At 38.6% G+C, this 21,479-nt stretch overlaps 1 protein-coding gene across 1 annotated transcript; it reads right to left on the bottom strand.

The window, feature by feature from the left end:
• Positions 1-15,230: 15,230 nt before the first annotated feature.
• On the bottom strand, positions 15,231-20,372 carry LOC142224857 (uncharacterized). The gene has a single exon (XM_075294634.1). It carries the CDS (start codon positions 20,370-20,372, stop codon positions 15,231-15,233), a length of 5,142 nt encoding a protein of 1,713 aa, XP_075150749.1.
• Positions 20,373-21,479: the final 1,107 nt, after the last annotated feature.

Here is a 21,479-nt window from a genome sequence, read left to right as displayed (position 1 = left end):
ATTGACGTAAAACACCATTTTATAAGGGACCACATTATAAACGGAACTATTTCTGTAGAACACATCAACACCGAAAAACAATTGGCTGATATTTTTACGAAGTCAACGGATGCTAGTAAATACACGAATATGCGATATGAGCTTGGGCTAGTTGATTGAGAGGGGGTGTTGAAATACTTGTTTCAATCAAGTTAGCATTAAATTGGAGTTTGATATATCAGTTTGTTCTGGAAAAACTTTTATTTGTCAGTCTTTGAAAAAATATTATTTGAATTACAATAAAACCTTTTCTTATCAATTCTTTCTAATTTGGAGCATTTCACTTTGCTTTTACAAGAAAAACAGCATTCACCGTTCCTGAGAGGCCTTTGTATCACTACACCGTAATGCCATTTGGTTTATGTAATGCTCCACAAACCATGTCACGGCTAATGGACAAAGTGATACCACCGACTCTTAGGACGGAAGTGTTTGTGTATCTCGATGATTTGTTGGTCATATCGGATACGTTCGAAAGGCATCTTGATGTTCTAAAGCTTGTGGCTCAAAGGATTAAGGGATCGGGATCAACCATTAACGTAGAAAAGAGTAATTTCTGCGTTTCTGAGGCTAGATATTTGGGTCATTTAGTTGGTAATGGGGTAATCCGGACAGATCCGGATAAAGATCCGTAGGTTTTTAGGCGTGATGGGTTGGTATCGTACGTTCATTAGGAACTATGCTTCGATTGCTGCGCCTTTGACAGATTTAACTAAAGTTAAACGTAAATTTGCGTGGACTGATGATGCTCAACGAGCATTTCAGGCTTTAAAATCTCACCTGAGTACCGCTCAAGTTCTACATAGTCCAGACTTCTCGCAGCCTTTTTATATACACTGCGATGCAAGTAGAACGGGTGTAGGAGGAGTATTGGTGCAGAAGGATGCGGAGGGTGAAGAGTTTCCAATCGCCTTTATGTCGAAAAAACTCAATCAAGCCCAGCGCAACTACTCAGTCACCGAACAAGAATGTTTGGCAGCGATGTTGAGCATTAAGAAATTTAGGGCATACGTGGAGGGACATGAGTTCGCTGACCATGCGTCATTGAAGTGGCTTATGTCCCAAAGCGATCTCAGTACTCGGTTAGCTCGGTGGGCATTAAAGCTTCAAGGCTACAGGTTTAAGATCGAACACAGGCGTGGTTCTCAAAACATAGTCCCTGATGCACTTTCAAGAGTGAATTCTGGTGATATTGACTCAGTGGTTTTACATTGTCCGTCCGATTTACAGGTAAAGTGTCCGTCCGTATTAGAGGTGCAAAATCAGTCCGTTTTGGAAGATTATAGGGGATTTTTCGTAGATTTGGATTCTGATTCCTTTAAATCTGATGAGTATAGGCACTTGGTGGCAAAGGTAGAGAAGAACTGCGATGAAGTGCCTGATGTGAAAGTTATTGGTGGTTACGTGTATAGAAGGATGGAGCATGCTACTGGTGAGCAAGTACACGATGTTCTCTCTTGGATTCCAAGAGATATGGTATTGGATGTATTAAAACGCGCACACGACGATCCCTTAGCCTCACATGGAGGAATTAATAAAACCTTGTTTAAAATTCGCAAATTTTATTTTTGGCCAAATATGGTTGTGGATGTAAAGGATTTTATTAACAAATGTGATATATGCAAGGCAAGTAAACATCCAAGCCAGCCTCTTCGCCCACCCATGGGCAAAACTTCGGTAACACAACGGTTGTTTCAGAAAGTCTATATTGATTTTCTTGGCCCCTATCCAGGTCCAAATCTGGCCACGTAGGGATTTTTGTAGTACTGAACCATTTTAGTAAATTTCCTTTTCTGAAAGCTGTGAAGAAGTTTACGTCTGAGGTTGTAATTGATTATTTGGAAAGGGAACTATTTCATACGTTTGGAGTCCCCGAAACTATAGTTTCGGATAATGGATCTCAGTTTAAATCCAATATTTTTGCCCAACTCGTGAAACGATATAGAATTAATCATATTTTTACGGCGATACATGCACCTCAGGCTAACGCTTCGGAGCGGTCGGTGAGGTCGGTGTTGGCAGCCATTAAGTCATACGTTTCACCGAATCAGAAGGATTGGGATTGCTTTTTGAGCAGTATAGGTTGTGCATTGAGGTCTACGATTCATTCGGCCATAGGTACTTCACCGTATTATTTAGCTTTCGGTCAGCATATGGTGACTAATGCATCGACATATTCTGTTTTGCGCCAGTTAGAAGTGCTTGAGGATAGAGCCGTTCGTTTTGACCGCAACGACTCGCTTGCAATTATGGGCAATAGGGCAAGAGAATTGATGAACAGGCAATTTGAAAGAAATGAGAGGTCTTACAATCTTCGGTCCAAAGAGGTAGCTTACAGCGTAGGCCAGGAAGTATTTCGTAGAAATTTTAAGCAGAGCAGCTTCGAACATGGCTATAATGTGAAATTAGCGCCGACATTTCTTAAGGCTCGAATACGACGAAAGCTTGGAAACAGTTACTACGAACTGGAAGACTTGAAAGGAAATTTAGTAGGTGTCCATCATGCCAAGGATATTCGTCAATGACCGATCTATGGTGGCAAGCGGAATCAGCTTTGGGTTTCTTCCTTCGACCCCCAAAGTCTGATTTTGGCAGGGGGGATTTGTAGTGGCGCTTCCACCATTATTTGGGGGAGGGAATTATATTTCTTTTCGAGTCGGGTTTTTATGTTTTTTTTACATGGAATATAGTCCCATCTATTTGTCACATTGTATCGAGATACTATTTTACTTATCAGCCTTTGACGTTTTCAGAAAAAAACCGGGTAAAATTAGCATAAGTTAGAGGGGAAAAATTAAAAAAAAAGAACAAAATATTTCTATAAATGTAGGAAGTAAGTTAAAGAAGTTTTTTTTCGTGTTCATTTTCCTTTAGTTATATTTTGTTGATTTTTTTTATAAAGTATTTAAAACAACAAAGAGAAGAGGATTAAATAATTGAAAAATAGCTCAAAGTGAAAAAGAAAATAATACCGCTATTTTGGCAAAATCATCATTCAACATTCTTAAACTGCCATCAAATCAATTGCCCTCAAATTGCATCATTCATCATCACCCATTTTATGCCCGCAGCGAAAAGCAATGTTGAATGATGATCTTGCAGAGGTATTTCTGTTGTTAACATTTGAGTGTAATTCACCTGTTCTCATAGCCACATCTCATTCAAATCAAAATTGGATTACACAGCAACATAACATAATTTAACACATCAAAAAGAACTTGAAGAAAATTTCAGCAGCGCAGCCGACGTAACTCAAGAAAGTACTTTCAGCGAGGGACGGTGAACTGGCGATAATGTAAGTGATTTTATTTCTTTTGTATTTTGTTCTGATGATTATCTGGTTTAAAGTTAAGGTGACCATATCAATAAAACTTTAAAGACTTAAACCCGTTAAGTTACTCGTATATTAATTTAAATGAAAGCCAAATTCGCCTGAGATATGAAATCCAATTTTTAAATTTTCTTGATATGATCACCCTGATTTTTGCCCCACAAATGTTACTGAAAATATTCAAGTGTATTAGAATGATTTTTACTGGTCCGGAGAAAAAGTTATTTGCCAAACTTCTAAAATTTCTGGTGAATTATTGCAAATCACATATATAAACTCTTTCTTTCTTTATAAGTAAACTCAACAATTACGACTATTTTTTTCCTCGGTTAAATTCAGTTTGTTTTTCAGTTTTTCTCTTTAATATTTTTGTTCACCTATTGTTTTTTATATATTTATTTAAATATTAAAGTTTTGCTAAAGATTGATTTTACCTACTAAATTATTTAAATGTCCAATTTAAAAATTCAAAATTCTATAGATTAATCCAGGATTTTCCAATAATGTTATTATTTTTAAGCTTATCAAATTTAAATAATGAATTCTTGGCCTTTTGAATTAGGAATAAATTATAATGAATTCTGAATAAGATCGAAAATTCATCTGTTTGATTCCCCGTAGAATCGGGTAAGGTTAGTTGGTGGCATATTAGGGGTCGACACATTAACGATGGTAAGGAATTTCTCCAGTTTCGACCGTGGTAGGGTGGGCGATGTTGGCAACACTACATCTTGTTGCTTAAGGCTTTTGTTGTGGTGCATTCTACGAGATCCCTTGGTTCTTGCCTTTTAGTTTCTTCTCTTCTGTGTGACATATAATCTTTTCTTTCCTACTGTAATACATAAGCTTTTGTTTTTTCCCCTAAATTTCATTTCACCCCAGGATACACTCAAAAGGTAAAATCACTAGGACAAAAACAACAACTGTCAATGTGTTTGTTTGTAATTGCTTCTGTCACATCCAGATGATTACCGCGTAGTTGTGAAATTAATTTGTATTGTTCTTTGAATACAAACATCCTGCTCGGTTGCAGAAAATCTTGAAATATTGATCAATTGTTTAGAGAAAATGGTGTTGAATTATCGAAATTTTGAGCATTAACCAACAAAAAGAAAAAATTAACCAAAGCATTGAACGTATTGAAGACGCTGTGGGTCGTATTAACGAACGTCACAGTCAAGCACAGTTATAGGAAAGTAGTTTTGAAAATAATCCCACGGTCATGAGTTCCTTTAGAACTCAATATGAGTGTTGTTGGTTATCAAGAAATTGTCAATGGTTCGGTGGACCAATATTTGGCCTCGTGTAAAAATTTGTCACAGGGGTTTTTTACGCAGGACCTTGTTGTGGCCACCCAGTGCTCCCAGCCAGACCATAGCAAACAAATGGAATTATTGAAGCCGACATCAGACCAAATTACCACTATACAATATTTCCGTGAAAGTATTGCAGCTTTTTATTGGGTTTGTGTGGTAAGTATTTCCCCCTATCAAAAGAAACTTTATTTCATAAGATATATCTTTCTAAACAAACTTCTAGTCGCCTACCCCTGGTCTTCATCTGTAGGAAATCAATAATGCTGGCCAATTCTACACAAATCATGTTTTGAAAGAAAGGAAGGAATACATACATGTGGAATAGGCCCGTATCGGGGTACAAACCTTGACGGAATTGCAGTAGTATATTTTGCAATACCACACTACTGGTTTTGTCTGTTCTGGAAACGAATCTGCTTCTGCCGGTGGCGCTGTTCCTTCACCGCCACCAATTGACCATCCCCTCCACCACCATACGATTTGGCTAACACGGGCTTGGATAGCGGTGATGAGCGTAGTGGTTATTTGCAGAAATTAATCAATGCGAAAATATCACCAGAAGTAGGTTTCACAAAAAATATTAGTTATCCCATCTAGTTCTCATTCTAACCAAAGATTTGAGAAAGGTTACCGCAGATATACAAATATATAAAATACATACGTTACATATACATACGCTACTGGACCGGCTACCTTCACAACTTGGTTTGGTTTCAAAGACTCCTGCCGTCGCAGTCGCCGATATCTGTAAACAAAATACTAACTACATCTCGAGATGTATTGGCTACATTACGGCTAGAAATTATTGTTCCAAAAACATTTGTAGCTGGTAAAAAACATATAGCTTTTGGCCACAATGGAGTAAATGCACTCATCGTATTCTTAAAGAGATTCTCATACTAATTTTCTTTACAGAAATTCTCCAGAAGTTATCCTGAAATTCATCAATGGTTAAATTTCCTTGGTTAGTCTCCAAGGCTTGTTCTACATCGTCATAATGTCAAACGAATTAAAGTTGCCAGTTATAAAGCAGTTAGCCGTATGTCCACTATGAAATGGAGCAAAGAACTAGCATCTCCAGCTGCTCTTAACGTTCGTCAATGTGAAATGAAATATGATGCTTGCCAAAATACTAAATTATTTAAATTTTCCGAACAAAATGTGGTCAGTTTGTCATTTAGAAGAAAACTAAATAAGAGAGAACTGATAACTAAAGCCATTAACATGTGGTACAATGAGTTGTCAAATAGTAATATGACTAATTTTGGATCGAAAGTGAAATTACGCGTCGCATTTTGACTGTATAGGGTTAAATAGATCATAACAAAACACAAACAACAATAGAACATAGACTTCTGATAAAACGCGAATGACTTCTGATAAGTTTGTTTTTAATTTTTCCAAATAAAATAGATAAATAAACGGTCTCTTTATACTTGATACTATATTTGTTTTATGTTTGAAATATTTCTTCGCTCATATCTAGACGTCTTTGTACTGTATTTATACAAGAAATATTTATATTTGGATTTTTGAATAAATGAAACTATAATTCACTTTCCATTTATTGTATTATTTTATTCCTGTTGTAAAAAGGTTTACAGATTATTGAATATAATTAGGTCCTGGAGTGGGAATATTTTTAATCATCAAAATCAATTTCTGATTGTTCTGCTGGTAATGGACATTCCTGTAACGATGTTCGTGCAGTGTTTCATACAATTTATGGTATATAACTTCATTGTGTCATTAATTAATATTGTCAAACGTCCAGGTGGTAATTTTTGTGGATAACCTAAGAAAACGAAAAGCTTTAATCAAGAAAAATAGAAACTAGTTTCCAAATCCTCACCCAAAATACTTGCTACCGAACTTTATTGTATATACGCTTCTAAAGAATCAGGTGATAGCTCGATGTGGTTAGGACCGATTCCTTTCATCTGGACCGATTCCTTTCATCGAAACGACAACATGCATACTCGAAAGGTAGGTCTACTGAGACCGCATTACATGAACTAGTCAGCTTTATTGAAAGCTCACTATCTGTCAAACAATACACAATCGTGGCATTTCTAGACATCGAAGGGGCGTTCAATAACGTCCATCCGAGCTCGATATTAAATGGACTGACAACTCTGAATGTTGATCCAGGTATACTTAGGCTGTTAGACGAACTTCTAAGGAAGAGACGCATTTCAGCCACACTAGGACAAGCAAACATACAAAGGTATGTGAACAGAGGCACTCCCCAAGGAGGAGTTCTATCACCTCTTCTTTGGAATGTTGCTATAAACGACCTTCTGGTTTCCCTAGAAAAGAAAGGATACAAGTGGTGGCATACGCAGATGATGTGGCGCTAGCAGTCAGGGGAAAATTCCCATCAACAGTTAGAGATATTATACAGAGAGCCCTCCGGATGACTGAGAAATGGGCGAATGATAATGGTCTTGGGGTAAATCCTGCAAAGACAGAACTAGTCATGCACTGCAAAGATCGCAAAACTCCCACGGTTAGGCCCATTTCCTTAGGGGGTATTGAAATTCCCTTTAGGGAGTGTGCAAAATACCTTGGCGTTATTTTGGACAGGAAGCTGAACTTTAAGCTTAATATTGAAGAAAGGGCGATGAAAGCAACGGTAGCTTTATACTCGTGCAAAAAGGCAATAGGGAAAAAGTGGGGACTAAAACCAAAAATTGTACATTGGCTATACACGGCAGTGGTTAGACCTATAATGCTATATGGTGTTGTAGTCTGGTGGCCGGCACTTCACCAGCCGACAAGTTTAGACAAAGTTCAGCGTATGGCGTGCTTGTGTATCTCAGGTGCATTCAGCAAGACAGGAACATACTTTCAGCAAGACAGGAACATACATTTTGGCCAAACAGTCAGCTGCAACAACGGCTGTGCGGTTGCGCGAGCTATCGTTGTGGTCGGAAAAAAGGTACGGTCACAGTTCGGTCCTCAAAATAATGCCAGATGTGCCTAACGTAGTGGATTACACTTTGGCGAGTCCACTTTTCGACAAAAAGTTTGAGACTCTAATTCCCAACAGTGAGGCGTGGTGTACACGGACCCCGGGGAATAAAAGATATATAGATTTCTACACTGATGGCTCCAAATTGGATGGCCAAGTGGGTTTCGGAGTATATTCTAAAGATCTGGAACTTCGAATAGCGAAAAGATTACCTGATCACTGTAGTGTTTTTCAGGCTGAAATATTAGCAATAAGAGAAGTGGTGAATTGGCTGAGAAGTAATGCTCCAAGCAATATTGGCATTAATATATACTCAGACAGTCAACCTGCAATAAAATCCTTGGACTCTGTGTTCCTCAACTCGAAAACGGCCATCGACTGGCGCAAATCTCTCAATGAGATGGCTGATCAGCACAATATTCACCTAATATGGGTGCCTGGCCACAGGAACATACCGGGGAACTGCGAAGCAGATGAGCTAGCAAGGCTAGGAACTACCTTACATATTCCAGGGGAACTAGAATCTGTTGGTATGCCTCTGGCTACCTGCAAGCTCTTACTGCGTGAGAAGGCTGTCATGATGGCAAATGTTCGATGGGAGAATTGTAAGGGTTGTAACGACACCAAGCAAATATGGCCCCATTTAAACTTAAACCGCACACTAGATATGCTAGTGTTCTTGAGACGCCAGATATCACTCCTGATATCTGCTATAACGGGTCGCTGCCTGATAGGCGATTTTGCAAAAACTATTGGTGCGAAGTATAATGACTATTGTATGAGCTGTCATGATGCGGAGGAAAAGGAATCAATAAAACACCTCTTGTGTGAGTGTTCTGCATTTTGTGTAAGGCGTAAGAAAATTTTAGGGGCATATAGCTTCAGATTACTAGCGGACTTGGAAAACGTTAACTTAAGCAGTCTGCTAATGTTTTTGGAACAATCTGGTTGGTTCAACAGAAGAAAATAATCGAGAAGGTTCAACGGTTAAAACTAGAAGTGCCCATATGTAATAGGTACTTTAGTTAATGTGGTATCACAATGGACTGAATAGTCTAAGTGAGCCTGAATCTTAATCGGGCTGCCACTTTAACCTAACCTAACCTTCATCTGGAGGCAATTTGGATGATTGGTGCCAACCATCAAACACATTAGGACAGGCAAAAAAGTCGTATCTACTTGCAAATCCAATATTGGTTCCATAAAAATATAAATCAATCATCGCCCAAGCACTTCAATCTAAAGCCAACATCCACTTGAATTTACAAATAATTATCCACGTGCTGCAGTGTCTCTTTTGCCAAAAATAGAATATTTCCGCATTGTTTTCATTTTATTTCTTCCACTCTTTTGAAACAATTACTTTCTTGTTTTAAAATATATTTTCTTATATTTTTGAAACTTTTGTTTACTACATAAATACAACAAAGAAAAACGCAATAACTGACAGAATTGTTCTGTCAAAATAAAAAATTGCAATCAGCTGGCTAATAATTCTACCTTTTAAGTGTACACTGATTTCACCCTACATCTGTCCGTCTTGATATTCTCAGCACGCGTTTACAAAGATAAGAATTTATATGTGGCACAGTGGTATCCGAGACATTGTAGCACATAGAACCCTACCCACCGACGAGCAGTAAGGCCGGAGATATTGCGTGGTGGTGCTCTTTTCAATGTCTCAATAACATCGACCACCTTTCTTTACCCGTAATATGCTACGCATTTTATGAACAAAACGTGTGTATAAAGTTCAATGACCGTACATATAAGTTCAATATGATAAAGCAAAAGAATTTTTTGTACGGTTCCCAAAAGTTGTCAGAAAGAACTACTGTATGGTAAAAGTGGTAATGATTTGGCGCCAATAGTTTTTTCTTTACATTTGGTTCAGTTGTTCTTCTATGAGAGGGTGCAAGGCATATTAATCCAGGTAAAGTCATGCAATCAGGTGACTAATATCGACATTCATCTTGTCAAAGGCTTTGTTTACGTTTAGTAGATTTGTTTACATTCTTTGTTTACATATATATTGCTTTTATTTACATTGTGTTATTAGTATGGGGTTAGTTTTACGAAACTTTTGCCTACTTGTTAGAAACTGGGGAGAAAATAAAAGAATTTTCTTAAAAAACTCTTTTATTTATATATATACTATGTTCACAAAAACGCTAAACCGAATTCAAAGTGCGCAAAATTACAATTCGGGAACAGCTCAAAGAATCACAATATGACGGAGGCATAAGGCAAATAAATGTTGAAGAATGTATTGCTAAATTGAAACACTATGGTTCGAGTGTACGAATTGAGGCATTAAGGAATCTAAGAGATGTAATAGCAATAAATCATGGGATCCCTATGAAGTTCAAAGAGCTTATATGGAAAAGGTCATCATATGTCTACGAGATGGATCAAATGGTTTTCTGGAATCCACAACGGGTATAAAATAATCTATAACAATGTAACCACCAATAAAGGTGAGTACTATGTTCGGTTTTTTCAACAAAACACGAAATTAAAAGTACAAATATATTTATGAAGACGATTATATTTTGATCGAGTCTTGCCAAATAATGGATGGAAAATATCCAAGGAATTGATTGCAAATAATTTTATATTTCTAAATTAGTTAATTAAAAAAGTAACCGAGAAAACAAGCTTGTTTTTAGCTTGAAAACTGAACATAGTACTCAGCTTAAAACAAAAACTTTGTCATAGGAACCGGTAAAACCTTATGTTCATCTTTGGAATGGCTGCAATCCCGAAAAGAGGAAATGAAGATGCAAATACAACAAACAGCACCGCCATCAATTATTTTAAAAACAATCCTATTTAGGCGGAGCACCTGTAAATGATTGCTCGTGCAAAGCCCAAGGGTGGTAGCTGGGGTCTTCCTAAAATAATATATATATAATGGGTACTTGAGGTACCCATTCACAACTAACGCAAGCTATGTAAGAATTAAAGCGGACATCTTACTCATTTACGAGGGCGATGGTTTTGGGATCCAGAGATCAATTGTGTATATATCCCGAGGTATTGCGAGAACAGGGCAATTCAAATAAAACACAGATCGATTTGTCGATTGCGAGTCCAAAAAAGAACTTGTGCCTTTCACCATCGTGTGGAATCGCGCAAAGATGATCTGGATTTAATGGACATTGAAGACGTGGTTAAAGTAGGTAAAAACTCAAAATGTGTTCATATTATGGAGCCAAAGAATTGATTGAAGATGCAGACAATGTATTTATGTCCTATAACTATTTATTGGACACATCTGCACGGAAAGCTAATAGAATTGAATTGAGCAATACCTCATAATATCGGAAAGATAAATAATAAATAATTTTTGATTTTTTTATAATTTTTAATGGATTCTAACGCTTGTCTGAAACGTTTGACCTCAAATATTTTCAAAAATTCATAATTTTTTCAGATTGAATTTAGCATTTTTTCGACAAAATTTAAATAATTTGTACCATTTTATGAATTCTTAAACAGTATTTAACCAATTTGAAACAAAAATTTAACATTACCAATTAAAAATATGAATAAAACATGTTACAAAAAATTGAATGAAAAGAACTTCCTGTGTAGTTAAAATGAAGAACATCATTGGGAGTACATCTTCTGGAAGTTCTTTTAAAGTTGTGCCTTTGGAAGAACTTCCAAATTTTTGATGGGTAACTCTGCACTTCTTGCACATAGGATCAGCAATAATTTTTTATGAAATAGCGTAATGCCTCATGCAAACGATCCATAAATTCTGTTCCTGGTGTAATACAATTGCTACCGAATCGTTCGTATTCTCTCACTTTACCTAGGCTCTGTGCTAATCGTTCCAAAGTTCAGCTTCCTTGGCTGAGCGAAAACGTCTACTACGCTGTTGATTCATTTTTACACGAGGGGCCACGCCGTCAATGGCCATAAAGAATAATTTCTGTGGTTTAATTGAAAAAAACAACTTGTCAATATAGTTGAATATGTCCTTCAACATATCCTCCTGTTATGTTGAGATGGATGTTTGTATCATCGGAATGGGAGCAATTGTGAATAATGCCATTCATATCCAAATAAAGATTATCAAATTCGGGAACCTAATTAGAATACACAAGAAGCTCATAATTATTTCCTCCAACTTGTTACATGTCACTCCACACTTACGCATTGTTCCCAGGCCAATTCACTGAGACAAGGATACCGTTCGCTTATGTAGCGGAAAATTTTCGCCCCATTTTTTGTTGTTGTTTTGTATTGATGTCTGCCTTAGGCATATATTTAACTTCAAATGACTTTTTGTTCTTTGTAATAAACAATTGTTGGCTGAAAACAACACTACACATACACAAAATGTCAACTTAAGTCATCTGCCATTTTAGTTTGACATTATAATTATCATGGTGGGTACACACGTTTGCTCGTGACTTTACCTTTAATTAATATGCCTTGGAGAGGGTGCAATTTCTTGAGTTGTAGTTATAAAGTACACCAAGGCATTAAATTTTCCTAGTTTTAACAACGCTTTGTGCAAATCTCAGATGTGGAGTGCAATTTAGTTCAATTTTCGCACGAGGTAGTTTATTCTTCCTATAAATCAATTTAATTGTTCAATTAATAATCTACATTTTTAATGAATGTAGTTTATTCTACCCATAAATCAATTTATTTTTTATGTGGAATTACCCTGCCATCATTTCAAAGTTCCATTTCATCCTCATCGCTACCACAGACTCGTAAGTGACACTGCAACAATCGCCAACTGTGATGGGGAAGCGTATGAAAAAGTATGAAATGTACATGGATGTATTTTGCCATCACTATTGTTACAAGAGTCATTTTATATTTTGTGAAACACCAAGCGCAACTAGCTTCTTATAATTTATTTAAATAAAATCGATAATGAAGTGCGGAAAAAAAAACATAGTTATTTCGCTTAAAATTGTAAAGGTATATTGGTGAACAATTTTTATACTTTCCAAATGGAATTAAGGGATTGTTTTTCAGATATTTTACAGACACGCTCCATCGAGAATAAAAACCCTGGCTGATAAACAACATGTAACTTGCCACTAGTAAATCAACATCATTCTATTATTAATGAAAAAAAAATATGTTAAATGTGTTGTGATAGTGGTATAAATGCTATATTTATAAGAATTTATAAATGTTTAATCAAATTAATAACCAACTAAACAATCGTGTTTCACTTGACCACAATGATTCTTTTACAACTATCTTATAATGCACCTTTTCTGATTGTTTGAAGGGGATCTTATTGGCATCATTCTAAATTTATTAAAAAAGGCACCTAATAATTGCACTCATGAGATACTTTTTTGTAGTAACTTGGCGTGGTACAACTTCTCAATAGTGACGGCGCTTTTCCGGCGAATTTTGGATGTCGTATGCGATTGTTTTCGACGTGGTGGGGATTCTTAGAAGCGCCGTCAAATCCAAAAAATGCTGGCAGGGTAATAATCTACATTGTTAATGAAAACAAAAATATGTGTAATGAGCTCTTTAAGTGAAATTACCTTACACACATATCTCATGGAATCTGTTATACACCAGCCCGCCATTATGCTACGTGTTATAACACTTTTAGCAGAGTTACCAAGATAACATAACATTCGAAACACGTGCTTTAAATATGCACCCTTTCCACGATCGACATGTCATCACAATAATTATTGAAAAGAAAAAACATTGTAAAAATGTAATAAATGATCTTTGTACATACGAAAGAATTTAAGTTATTAATTCCCCATTTTATGTCCTGTTGTCCCTTTCGTGTTTAATGTTTATTTTTGGCTTTTAAGTTTGAAAGTGACAAGTTCCGTTGTCACTTTCGTGTACAAAGTCCAATCCTAGCCTCAGCGCTGGAAATACTGTCCTGACCACCAGTGCGTCCAACAGTTTCTGGAAAATTTTGTTCTACACTCGGCGTTTCCCAGATACATGTGGTACACCAAATTGTGGGGAATAATGTCCTCTATCAAGTTCCGTTGTCACTTTCGTGTACGAAGTCCATTCCTGGCCTCAGCGCTGGAAATACTGTCCTGACCACCAGTGCGACCAAGAGTTTATGGAAAATTTTGTTCTACACTTGGCGTTTCCTAGATACATGTGGTATATAAAATTGTAGGGAATAATGTCCTCTATCAAGTTCCGTTGTCACTTTTGTGTACGAAGTCCATTCCTGACCTCAGCGCTGGAAATACTGTCCTGACCACCAGTGCGACCAAGAGTTTCTGGGGAATTTTGTTCTACACTCGGCGTTTCCCAGATACATGTGGTATACCAAATTGTAGGGAATAACGTCCTCTATCAAGTTCCGTTGTCACTTTTGTGCACGAAGTCCATTCCTGACCTCAGCGCTGGAAATACTGTCCTGACCACCAGTGCATCCAACAGTTTCTGGAAAATTTTGTTCTACACTCGGCGTTTCCCAGATACATGTGGTACACCAAATTGTGGGGAATAATGTCCTCTATCAAGTTCCGTTGTCACTTTCGTGTACAAAGTCCAATCCTGGCCTCAGCGCTGGAAATAATGTCCTGACCACCAGTGCGTCCAACAGTTTCTGGAAAATTTTGTTCTACACTCGGCGTTTCTCAGATACATGTGGCATACCAAATTGTAGGTATTGATGCCCTCTATCAAGTTCCGTTGTCACTTTTGTGTACGAAGTCCATCCCTGGCCTCAGCGCTGGAAATACTGTCCTGACCACCAGTGCGTCCAACAGTTTCTGGAAAATTTTGTTCTACACTCGGCGTTTCCCAGATACATGTGGTACACCAAATTGTGGGGAATAATGTCCTCTATCAAGTTCCGTTGTGACTTTTGTGTACGAAGTCCATTCCTGGCCTCAGCGCTGGAAATACTGTCCTGACCACCAGTGCGACCAAGAGTTTCTGGGGAATTTTGGTCTACACTCGGCGTTTCCCAGATACATGTGGTATACCACATTGTAGGGAATAACGTCCTCTATCAAGTTCCGTTCACACTTTTGTGCACAAAGTCCATTCCTGGCCTCAGCGCTGGAAATACTGTCTTGACCACCAGTGCATCCAACAGTTTCTGGAAAATTTTGTTCTACACTCGGCGTTTCCCAGATACATGTGGTACACCGAATGGTGGGGAATAATGTCCTATTTCAAGTTCCGTTGCAACTTTTGCGTACGAAGTCCATTCCTGGCCTCAGCGCTGGAAATACTGTCCTGACCACCAGTGCATCCAACAGTTTCTGGAAAATTTTGTTCTACACTCGGCGTTTCCCAGATACATGTGGTGTTTATGAATTTGTCTCGATAAACCCCAACTAAAACCTTTCGAAATAATGACAGCGGAGTTTATTTGCCTTAGTGGACTGTATTTGACTTGACCGATCTACTTGAATAAATTTGTCTGACTAAATAAAAATACAAAAAAGAACTGAGATGACAGAAAAGAAAATACAGTGATGGAAAATAAGTAAAAGGTACGAAATACAAAAAAAGGACAAATGATGCAAAATAAAGGTAGTGTTCATCCATTCATCAACATCCCGGGCGGCCCTGAAACAGCGTTTCAGCATATAGGTAACTTCACAAGCTTCGTTATCGGTCTGGTCATTTCGCCCTGGGTAGTGCGAAGTCTGGCAACTCTCACAAGGCCATCCTTGCCTGGAAAAGTTTCAGTCACGCGTCCCGTGACCCATACGGCTGGTGGTGTATTGTCCTCCTTGACTAGGACGAGATCATTCAATTCAATGTTTTGGGTTATCTTTGTCCACTTCGGACGTTGCTGTAAGGAAGTCAAGTACTCTCTGCTCCATCGCTTCCAGAAGCCTTGATGCATGGCCTGAACGTGCTGCCAATAATCGAGTCGATTCGCAGCCAAGTGTGTCAGATCTCCTTCGGGTACCATCGTCGCAGGTCGACCAATTAGAAAGTGTGAGGGTGAAAGGTAGTCTATCTCTGTGTCTGGAGCAATTCCCAATGGTCTGGAATTGACAACTGCCTCGATTTGCGCCAAAAGCGTGCGCATCTGCTCAAACGTTAGGATAGTATTGCCAATCACACGCTTCATGTGTAATTTCACTGACCGGACAGCCGACTCCCAAATGCCTCCCCAATGAGGCGAATACGGGGGTATAAATACCCATTTTATGCGTTCCTTAGCCAAAGCTGTCGCTACTGCAATGTTGTGGTCTTCTGATTGTAGTTGTCGATACATCTCGTCTAGTTTACGTCGTCCACCAATGAAATTCCTGCCGTTGTCGCTGAATATTGTGGAACACTTGCCTCTCCGAGCCATGAAAATTCGCAGCGCAGACAAAAATGAATCTGTACTCATATCAGTGACCAGTTCCAGGTGGATTGCTGATGTGACCATGCAGACAAATAGGCACACGTATCCCTTGGACGTCTTTGCATTCCTGCCTCTGTGTAGCTTCAAGATGAAAGGTCCTGCATAGTCGCAGCCTGAGTTCTCAAATGGAAATGCCTGTCTAACTCTTACTGATGGAAGATCTGCCATTCGTTGCTCGGTTGTCTGTCGTGAGTAACGGAAACATCTCAAACATTCGTGGGTAACCTTTCGTATCAAATTTCTGGCTCCTATGATCCAATATTGCTGTCGGATAATTACAAACAATGAGAAAACTCCAGGGTGCAGATTAGTTTTGTGTTCCTCGTTGACGATCATACGTGTGACATTATGATTTTTCGGCAGGATAATGGGATGACGTGTATCCTCAGACAGTTGCGAATTTTCGATACGACCTCCAACACGTAGCAATCCCTTATCATCGATAAATGGTGACAGCCTCAAAAGTCTTGACTTGGAGCTAATAGGCTCCCCTCTCTGTAAACATCTCTTCTCTTCCATGAAACATTCTTGAGCCAAACTCAAACATTGTATTCTAGCCTCATCAAGTTCAGCCAACGTCAAATATGAATGTTTCGATTTCTGATGTGTCCTTGTATTCTTGCTAAAACGAATCACATACGTCATTATACGTAGTACTCTCGACCAGGATGATGTTCTTTCAATCAAAGCATTCAATGGAAATTGCGAAGTATCTGGACATGATACGAGCGTTGTCTGATGCTTCATTTCGACGTCAATCTGTTCATTGTCTATTGGATCTAAATCGTTATCGTGTTCTGCACAGTTCAATGGTTCCCTCAACCATCTGGGCCCATTCCACCATAAATCGAAATCCAAAAGTTGCTCAGCCATAACTCCCCTTGATGCGCAGTCGGCTGGGTTTTGTTTAGATCGGACATGACGCCACACATTCCTAGGAAGCGAGTCTAGTATCTCCGATGTCCGATTGGCGACAAATGTCTTCAGTCTGGCAGGTTGAATAGATAGCCATGACAATACGACGGTGGAATCACACCAGGCAAATATCTCCATATTCTGTTGTCCTAAACTTGCCACAACTGTTTTCATTAATCTTGTCAAAAGCAACGCTCCACAGAGCTCCAATCTGGGCAATGAGACTTGTTTCAGGGGTGCAACGCGTGTCTTCGATGCCATAATTGAAACGTGAACATTCCCCTCGTCGTCTAAAGATCGGCAAAATATGACCGCTGCGTATGCCTTAGTTGACGCGTCACAGAACCCGTGCAGCTGCATCTCATTCCGGTTCTCAATAAAGCGTCTCAATCTTAGGTTGTCCAGATTAGTCAAATCACACCGATATTTGTGCCATATTGCAGCTAATCTCTCGGGTAAAGGATCATCCCAACCTAGATTCTGTAGCCACAACTCTTGAAACAGGATCTTAAATTTGACTGTCACTGGTGACACCAGTCCAAGAGGATCGAAGACGCGTGCGACATCTGATAGAACCATACGTTTAGTCGCCAGACTGGAACTATTCAACCGAACTCTGTAGAATATAAAGTCTTCGGAATCCCAATAAATTCCAAGAACCTTTGTCAAATCCGAATCAAGTCGTAAAAAATCGTTTTCATTATCGCTAGCTTGTTCCTTGATCTTCGGTGAATTAGAAACCCATTTTCCTAATTCCAATCCGCATTTCGAAAATAAATCAACCAATTCATCACGATATTGTTGCAAAGTTATTTCTGATGACGCACCTGTGAGTACGTCGTCGACGTAAAAATCCTCCATAAGTATTCGTGATGCATTCGGGTGCGTATCTCGATAATCCTCAGCAATCTGTTGCAGAACTCTGACTGCCAAAAAAGGTGCACAGGCTGTGCCATAAGTCACCGTACAAAGCTCAAAATGTCGAAGCTTCTCTTTCGAATCTTCCCTCCATACAATTCTTTGAAAATTCCGATGTTTTTCCGCAACCCAAATTTGCCGGAACATCTTGACTATGTCAGCCGTAAATACGTATCGATGAAATCTAAATCTCAAGCAGACTGCAAAGAGATTCCTTTGTATTGGAGACCCAATATGTAACTTGCTATTCAACGAGTGTCCAGTAGAGTCCTTGAATGACCCGTCAAATACAATTCTAAGCTTCTTACCCACAATGGGATGATGTGGAAGATAGAAGATTCTCCCGTCTGTAACATTGATCTCATTCTCTGACAATTCTCTCATATGACCAAGGCTTTTGTATTCATTCATAAAATTCGTGTATTGCTTCTTCAGATTCAAATCCTTTTCAAGTCGTCTTTCCGTGGCACGGAAACGTGTCATAGCTCCTGATAACGTATCTGCAAATGCTGGCTCCTCGTTGACAAACGGAAGCTCCACCACGTATTTCCCATCCGAGGCTCGGCCATGGGTTGTTCTAAAATGTTCTTCCACGACGTGGAACGGTTCATCCGCCGATGGCGAAATAAAATTCTCTTCGATTTCCCAAAATGACCGTAATAGGTCATCGACGTCTACCAACGATACCATGGAGGTAGCAGCTGCCTGTTGTTCCGAATAAGCCACACCGGTCACAATCCAGCCAAATATAGACGATACTGCCACAATGTTGTCATGTTGATCCCGTATCTTATCCATGGTGAAGATATCCCATACATATCCTGCTCCAATTAGAATATCCACTTCGCTTGGTCTATTAAAAGCAGGATCAGCAAGTTTAACATTAGCGAATCTATCTAACAGAGACCTTTCGAGCATAAATCTTGGCATATTCGAGGTTATCTTGTTCAAAACATGGACTCGTGCATCTATTGTCTTATCCATAACTCTTGATCGCATCTGAATGAAGCAATGTCCATTGGTCGTATCAGCCTTAATCGATGATATACCAGAAAGTGATATTCGAGAAGGTTGTCTTGAAATTCCGGTTTTCTTCAAAAAGTTCTCTGTGATATAAGAAAGTTCAGATGCTGTATCCAATAATACGCGACACGGTACATATTCACCCTTGTGATTTCGAACTTCAACCAGAGCTGTTGGCAAAATATGACTCAGTCCTCTGACAGAGCGAGTTCCTGCTGCAAATGATTCCGGAACTGAACTGAGAGATACATGTCTATCCGCCACAGCTGCATCCCTAGATGATGAAGGACTATCAACAGCCTCCTCCTGATGAGTCAGTGAATGATGCTTACGTTTGCATGTCTTGCACCTGTTGTTCGAGCTACAAGCATTAGCGGTATGTCCCTTCCCCAAACAATTGAAACATAAATTTCCAACTCGTACAAATGAACGACGCTGATCTATCGATAGTGATAAAAACTGTGGACATTTATGCAGTAGATGGTCGCTAGCAGAACATTTAAAACAACTTCTAGAATCACCCGTAGCTACCATTGTTGTCATTGATTGTTGTCTACCACCATGCTGTTTATGCCTCTTCGATCCAAGTTCAAGTTGCTCACAACGTTGATCCAGGAATTTCAAAAATATGCCTACAGTTGGATCTGCCTCATCGCGACTATGCTCAAACCATCTTCTACGCGTCTCGGCATCCAATTTCCCACTCAATAGATGCAACAACCATGGATCTCTGCCATTCTTTCCGATTGCGTCTAAACCTCGTATGACTTCATGAGTTGTATCTGATATCTTGCGTAGACCCACAGGATCCTCTTCTTTGGCTGGCTTCAAACTCATAAAAGTTTCAATGTACGACGTAACAATGTGCCGTGGTCGATCATATCGTTCCTCAAGCCGTTCCCAGGCGATAGAATACGATGCGTCAGAAACCTGCAGATGTCGAATAAGCCTAGAAGCATCATCTCGTAAAAGCGAAGTCAAATAATGAAATTTCTGAACGTCTGATAAATCGGTTCTTGACCCAATTGTAGATGAAAATAAATCTTTAAAAGCGCACCAATCCTTGTAGTTACCAGTAAATGGTTCAATTCTAATCTTCGGTAATTCACCTCTCGACTGCGATGGAACCTCTGCTACTCGTTGAAGTATGGACGACTGTTGATCAGCAAATCGCGAAAATGCATCATTTAAATTAGGCGTAGATTCCCTAGGACCTAAGGAACGTTTCAATGTCTCAAATCTTCCTTTCGTCGAAAGGTATTTCTCCTCGTATGTTGCGATATCCTGATCTGGACATGTATATCCGTCAATTTCCTCATAATCATAAAGTCTTGTAGTCCATTCTTCAAATTTTACCCACAAATTGTCTAATCGTGAAATACGTACGTTCAAATCCTCAACGGTCAAATTGTCGATAGGTTCATTCGCAAATGTATGAGCTCGTGTCAATGATGCCTTAAGAACACGAATGTTCTTCAAAACCACGTTCATTTCATCAGCCATAATAAATCAAATCAAAATGAATGTACTTACAGTTTTTCACAGCAGTGTTTATGCAAAGAATATTGACAATCGAAATTCAACATAAATACGTTAAAATCATGCAACCAATTCAATGTTGCCAATGTTCAAATGTTGCAAATACCATTCAAATGTTGCCGAAATATCCACTAGCTGCCTTATAAATCAATACACGCACATAATCGTAGTCATATGGCAACCAATCACACACACGACTCGTTCACCAACCGATTGTTCCAGTTTACGACGTAAACAACACACATACATTCATACAATTTCAAAATAACGAATTTTTTCTTATGGCAACAGTATACATATATTACAAACACAAACAACGAGTAATAGCAAAGGCGAAGACACAACAACAAGCTCAACACAAATTAGGCAAAACACAAATTTCAAATCCAACGTATTCCTTCAACAACAACAATTCACGACGTTAATGCTCTCAATCACTCTTTTTCCTTCTTCGCTTTTATTTACGTATGTAGATCTGTCGTTAAACTTTGGTAATTCTGAGAGACATTAGAACATGTACATATGTATATGAACGATTGTACGCACGAAACATGTAGCTGACAAACAACCCTTATTTTTCACTCTCATTACAAATGCATGTATGTATGGCTAACATAGATTTCTTAAACACATTCACAACAGATCTTCTCATGCAACCAAACGATTTATTTGTATGTATGTATACCGATTAAGTATGTCTTGTACCGAGGCTTTCACGTATATGCCCGTCACTCGTGTACAGTGTATATACAAACAATTTCACAATATTGCATCATCCTTTTGTCAGACTGACTATTTGTTCGACGAACACAATTTTTCGTACATATTTACGTCAATATGTATTTCACAATTCACATTGTTTAAAAATCGATCACTATGACAAATTCCTTCTTTTCACACGTAAGACCATAAATACCGATTTTGCGAATGTCTAAAAATCGCGATCCGACTCCAGAAGGACCAAAAAATGTTTATGAATTTGTCTCGATAAACCCCAACTAAAACCTTTCGAAATAATGACAGCGGAGTTTATTTGCCTTAGTGGACTGTATTTGACTTGACCGATCTACT

Source organism: Haematobia irritans, chromosome 2 (genome assembly GCF_050003625.1).
Source record: "Haematobia irritans isolate KBUSLIRL chromosome 2, ASM5000362v1, whole genome shotgun sequence".
Taxonomy (NCBI): domain Eukaryota; kingdom Metazoa; phylum Arthropoda; class Insecta; order Diptera; family Muscidae; genus Haematobia; species Haematobia irritans.
The sequence above is the reverse complement of the archived record's forward strand: the minus strand, read 5'-3'. Positions and strand labels throughout refer to the sequence as shown.

Coding starts and splice junctions, on each gene's coding strand:
- LOC142224857 (XM_075294634.1), bottom strand. CDS start 20,372: ATGGCTGATGAAATGAACGTGGTTTTGAAGAACATTCGTGTTCTTAAG.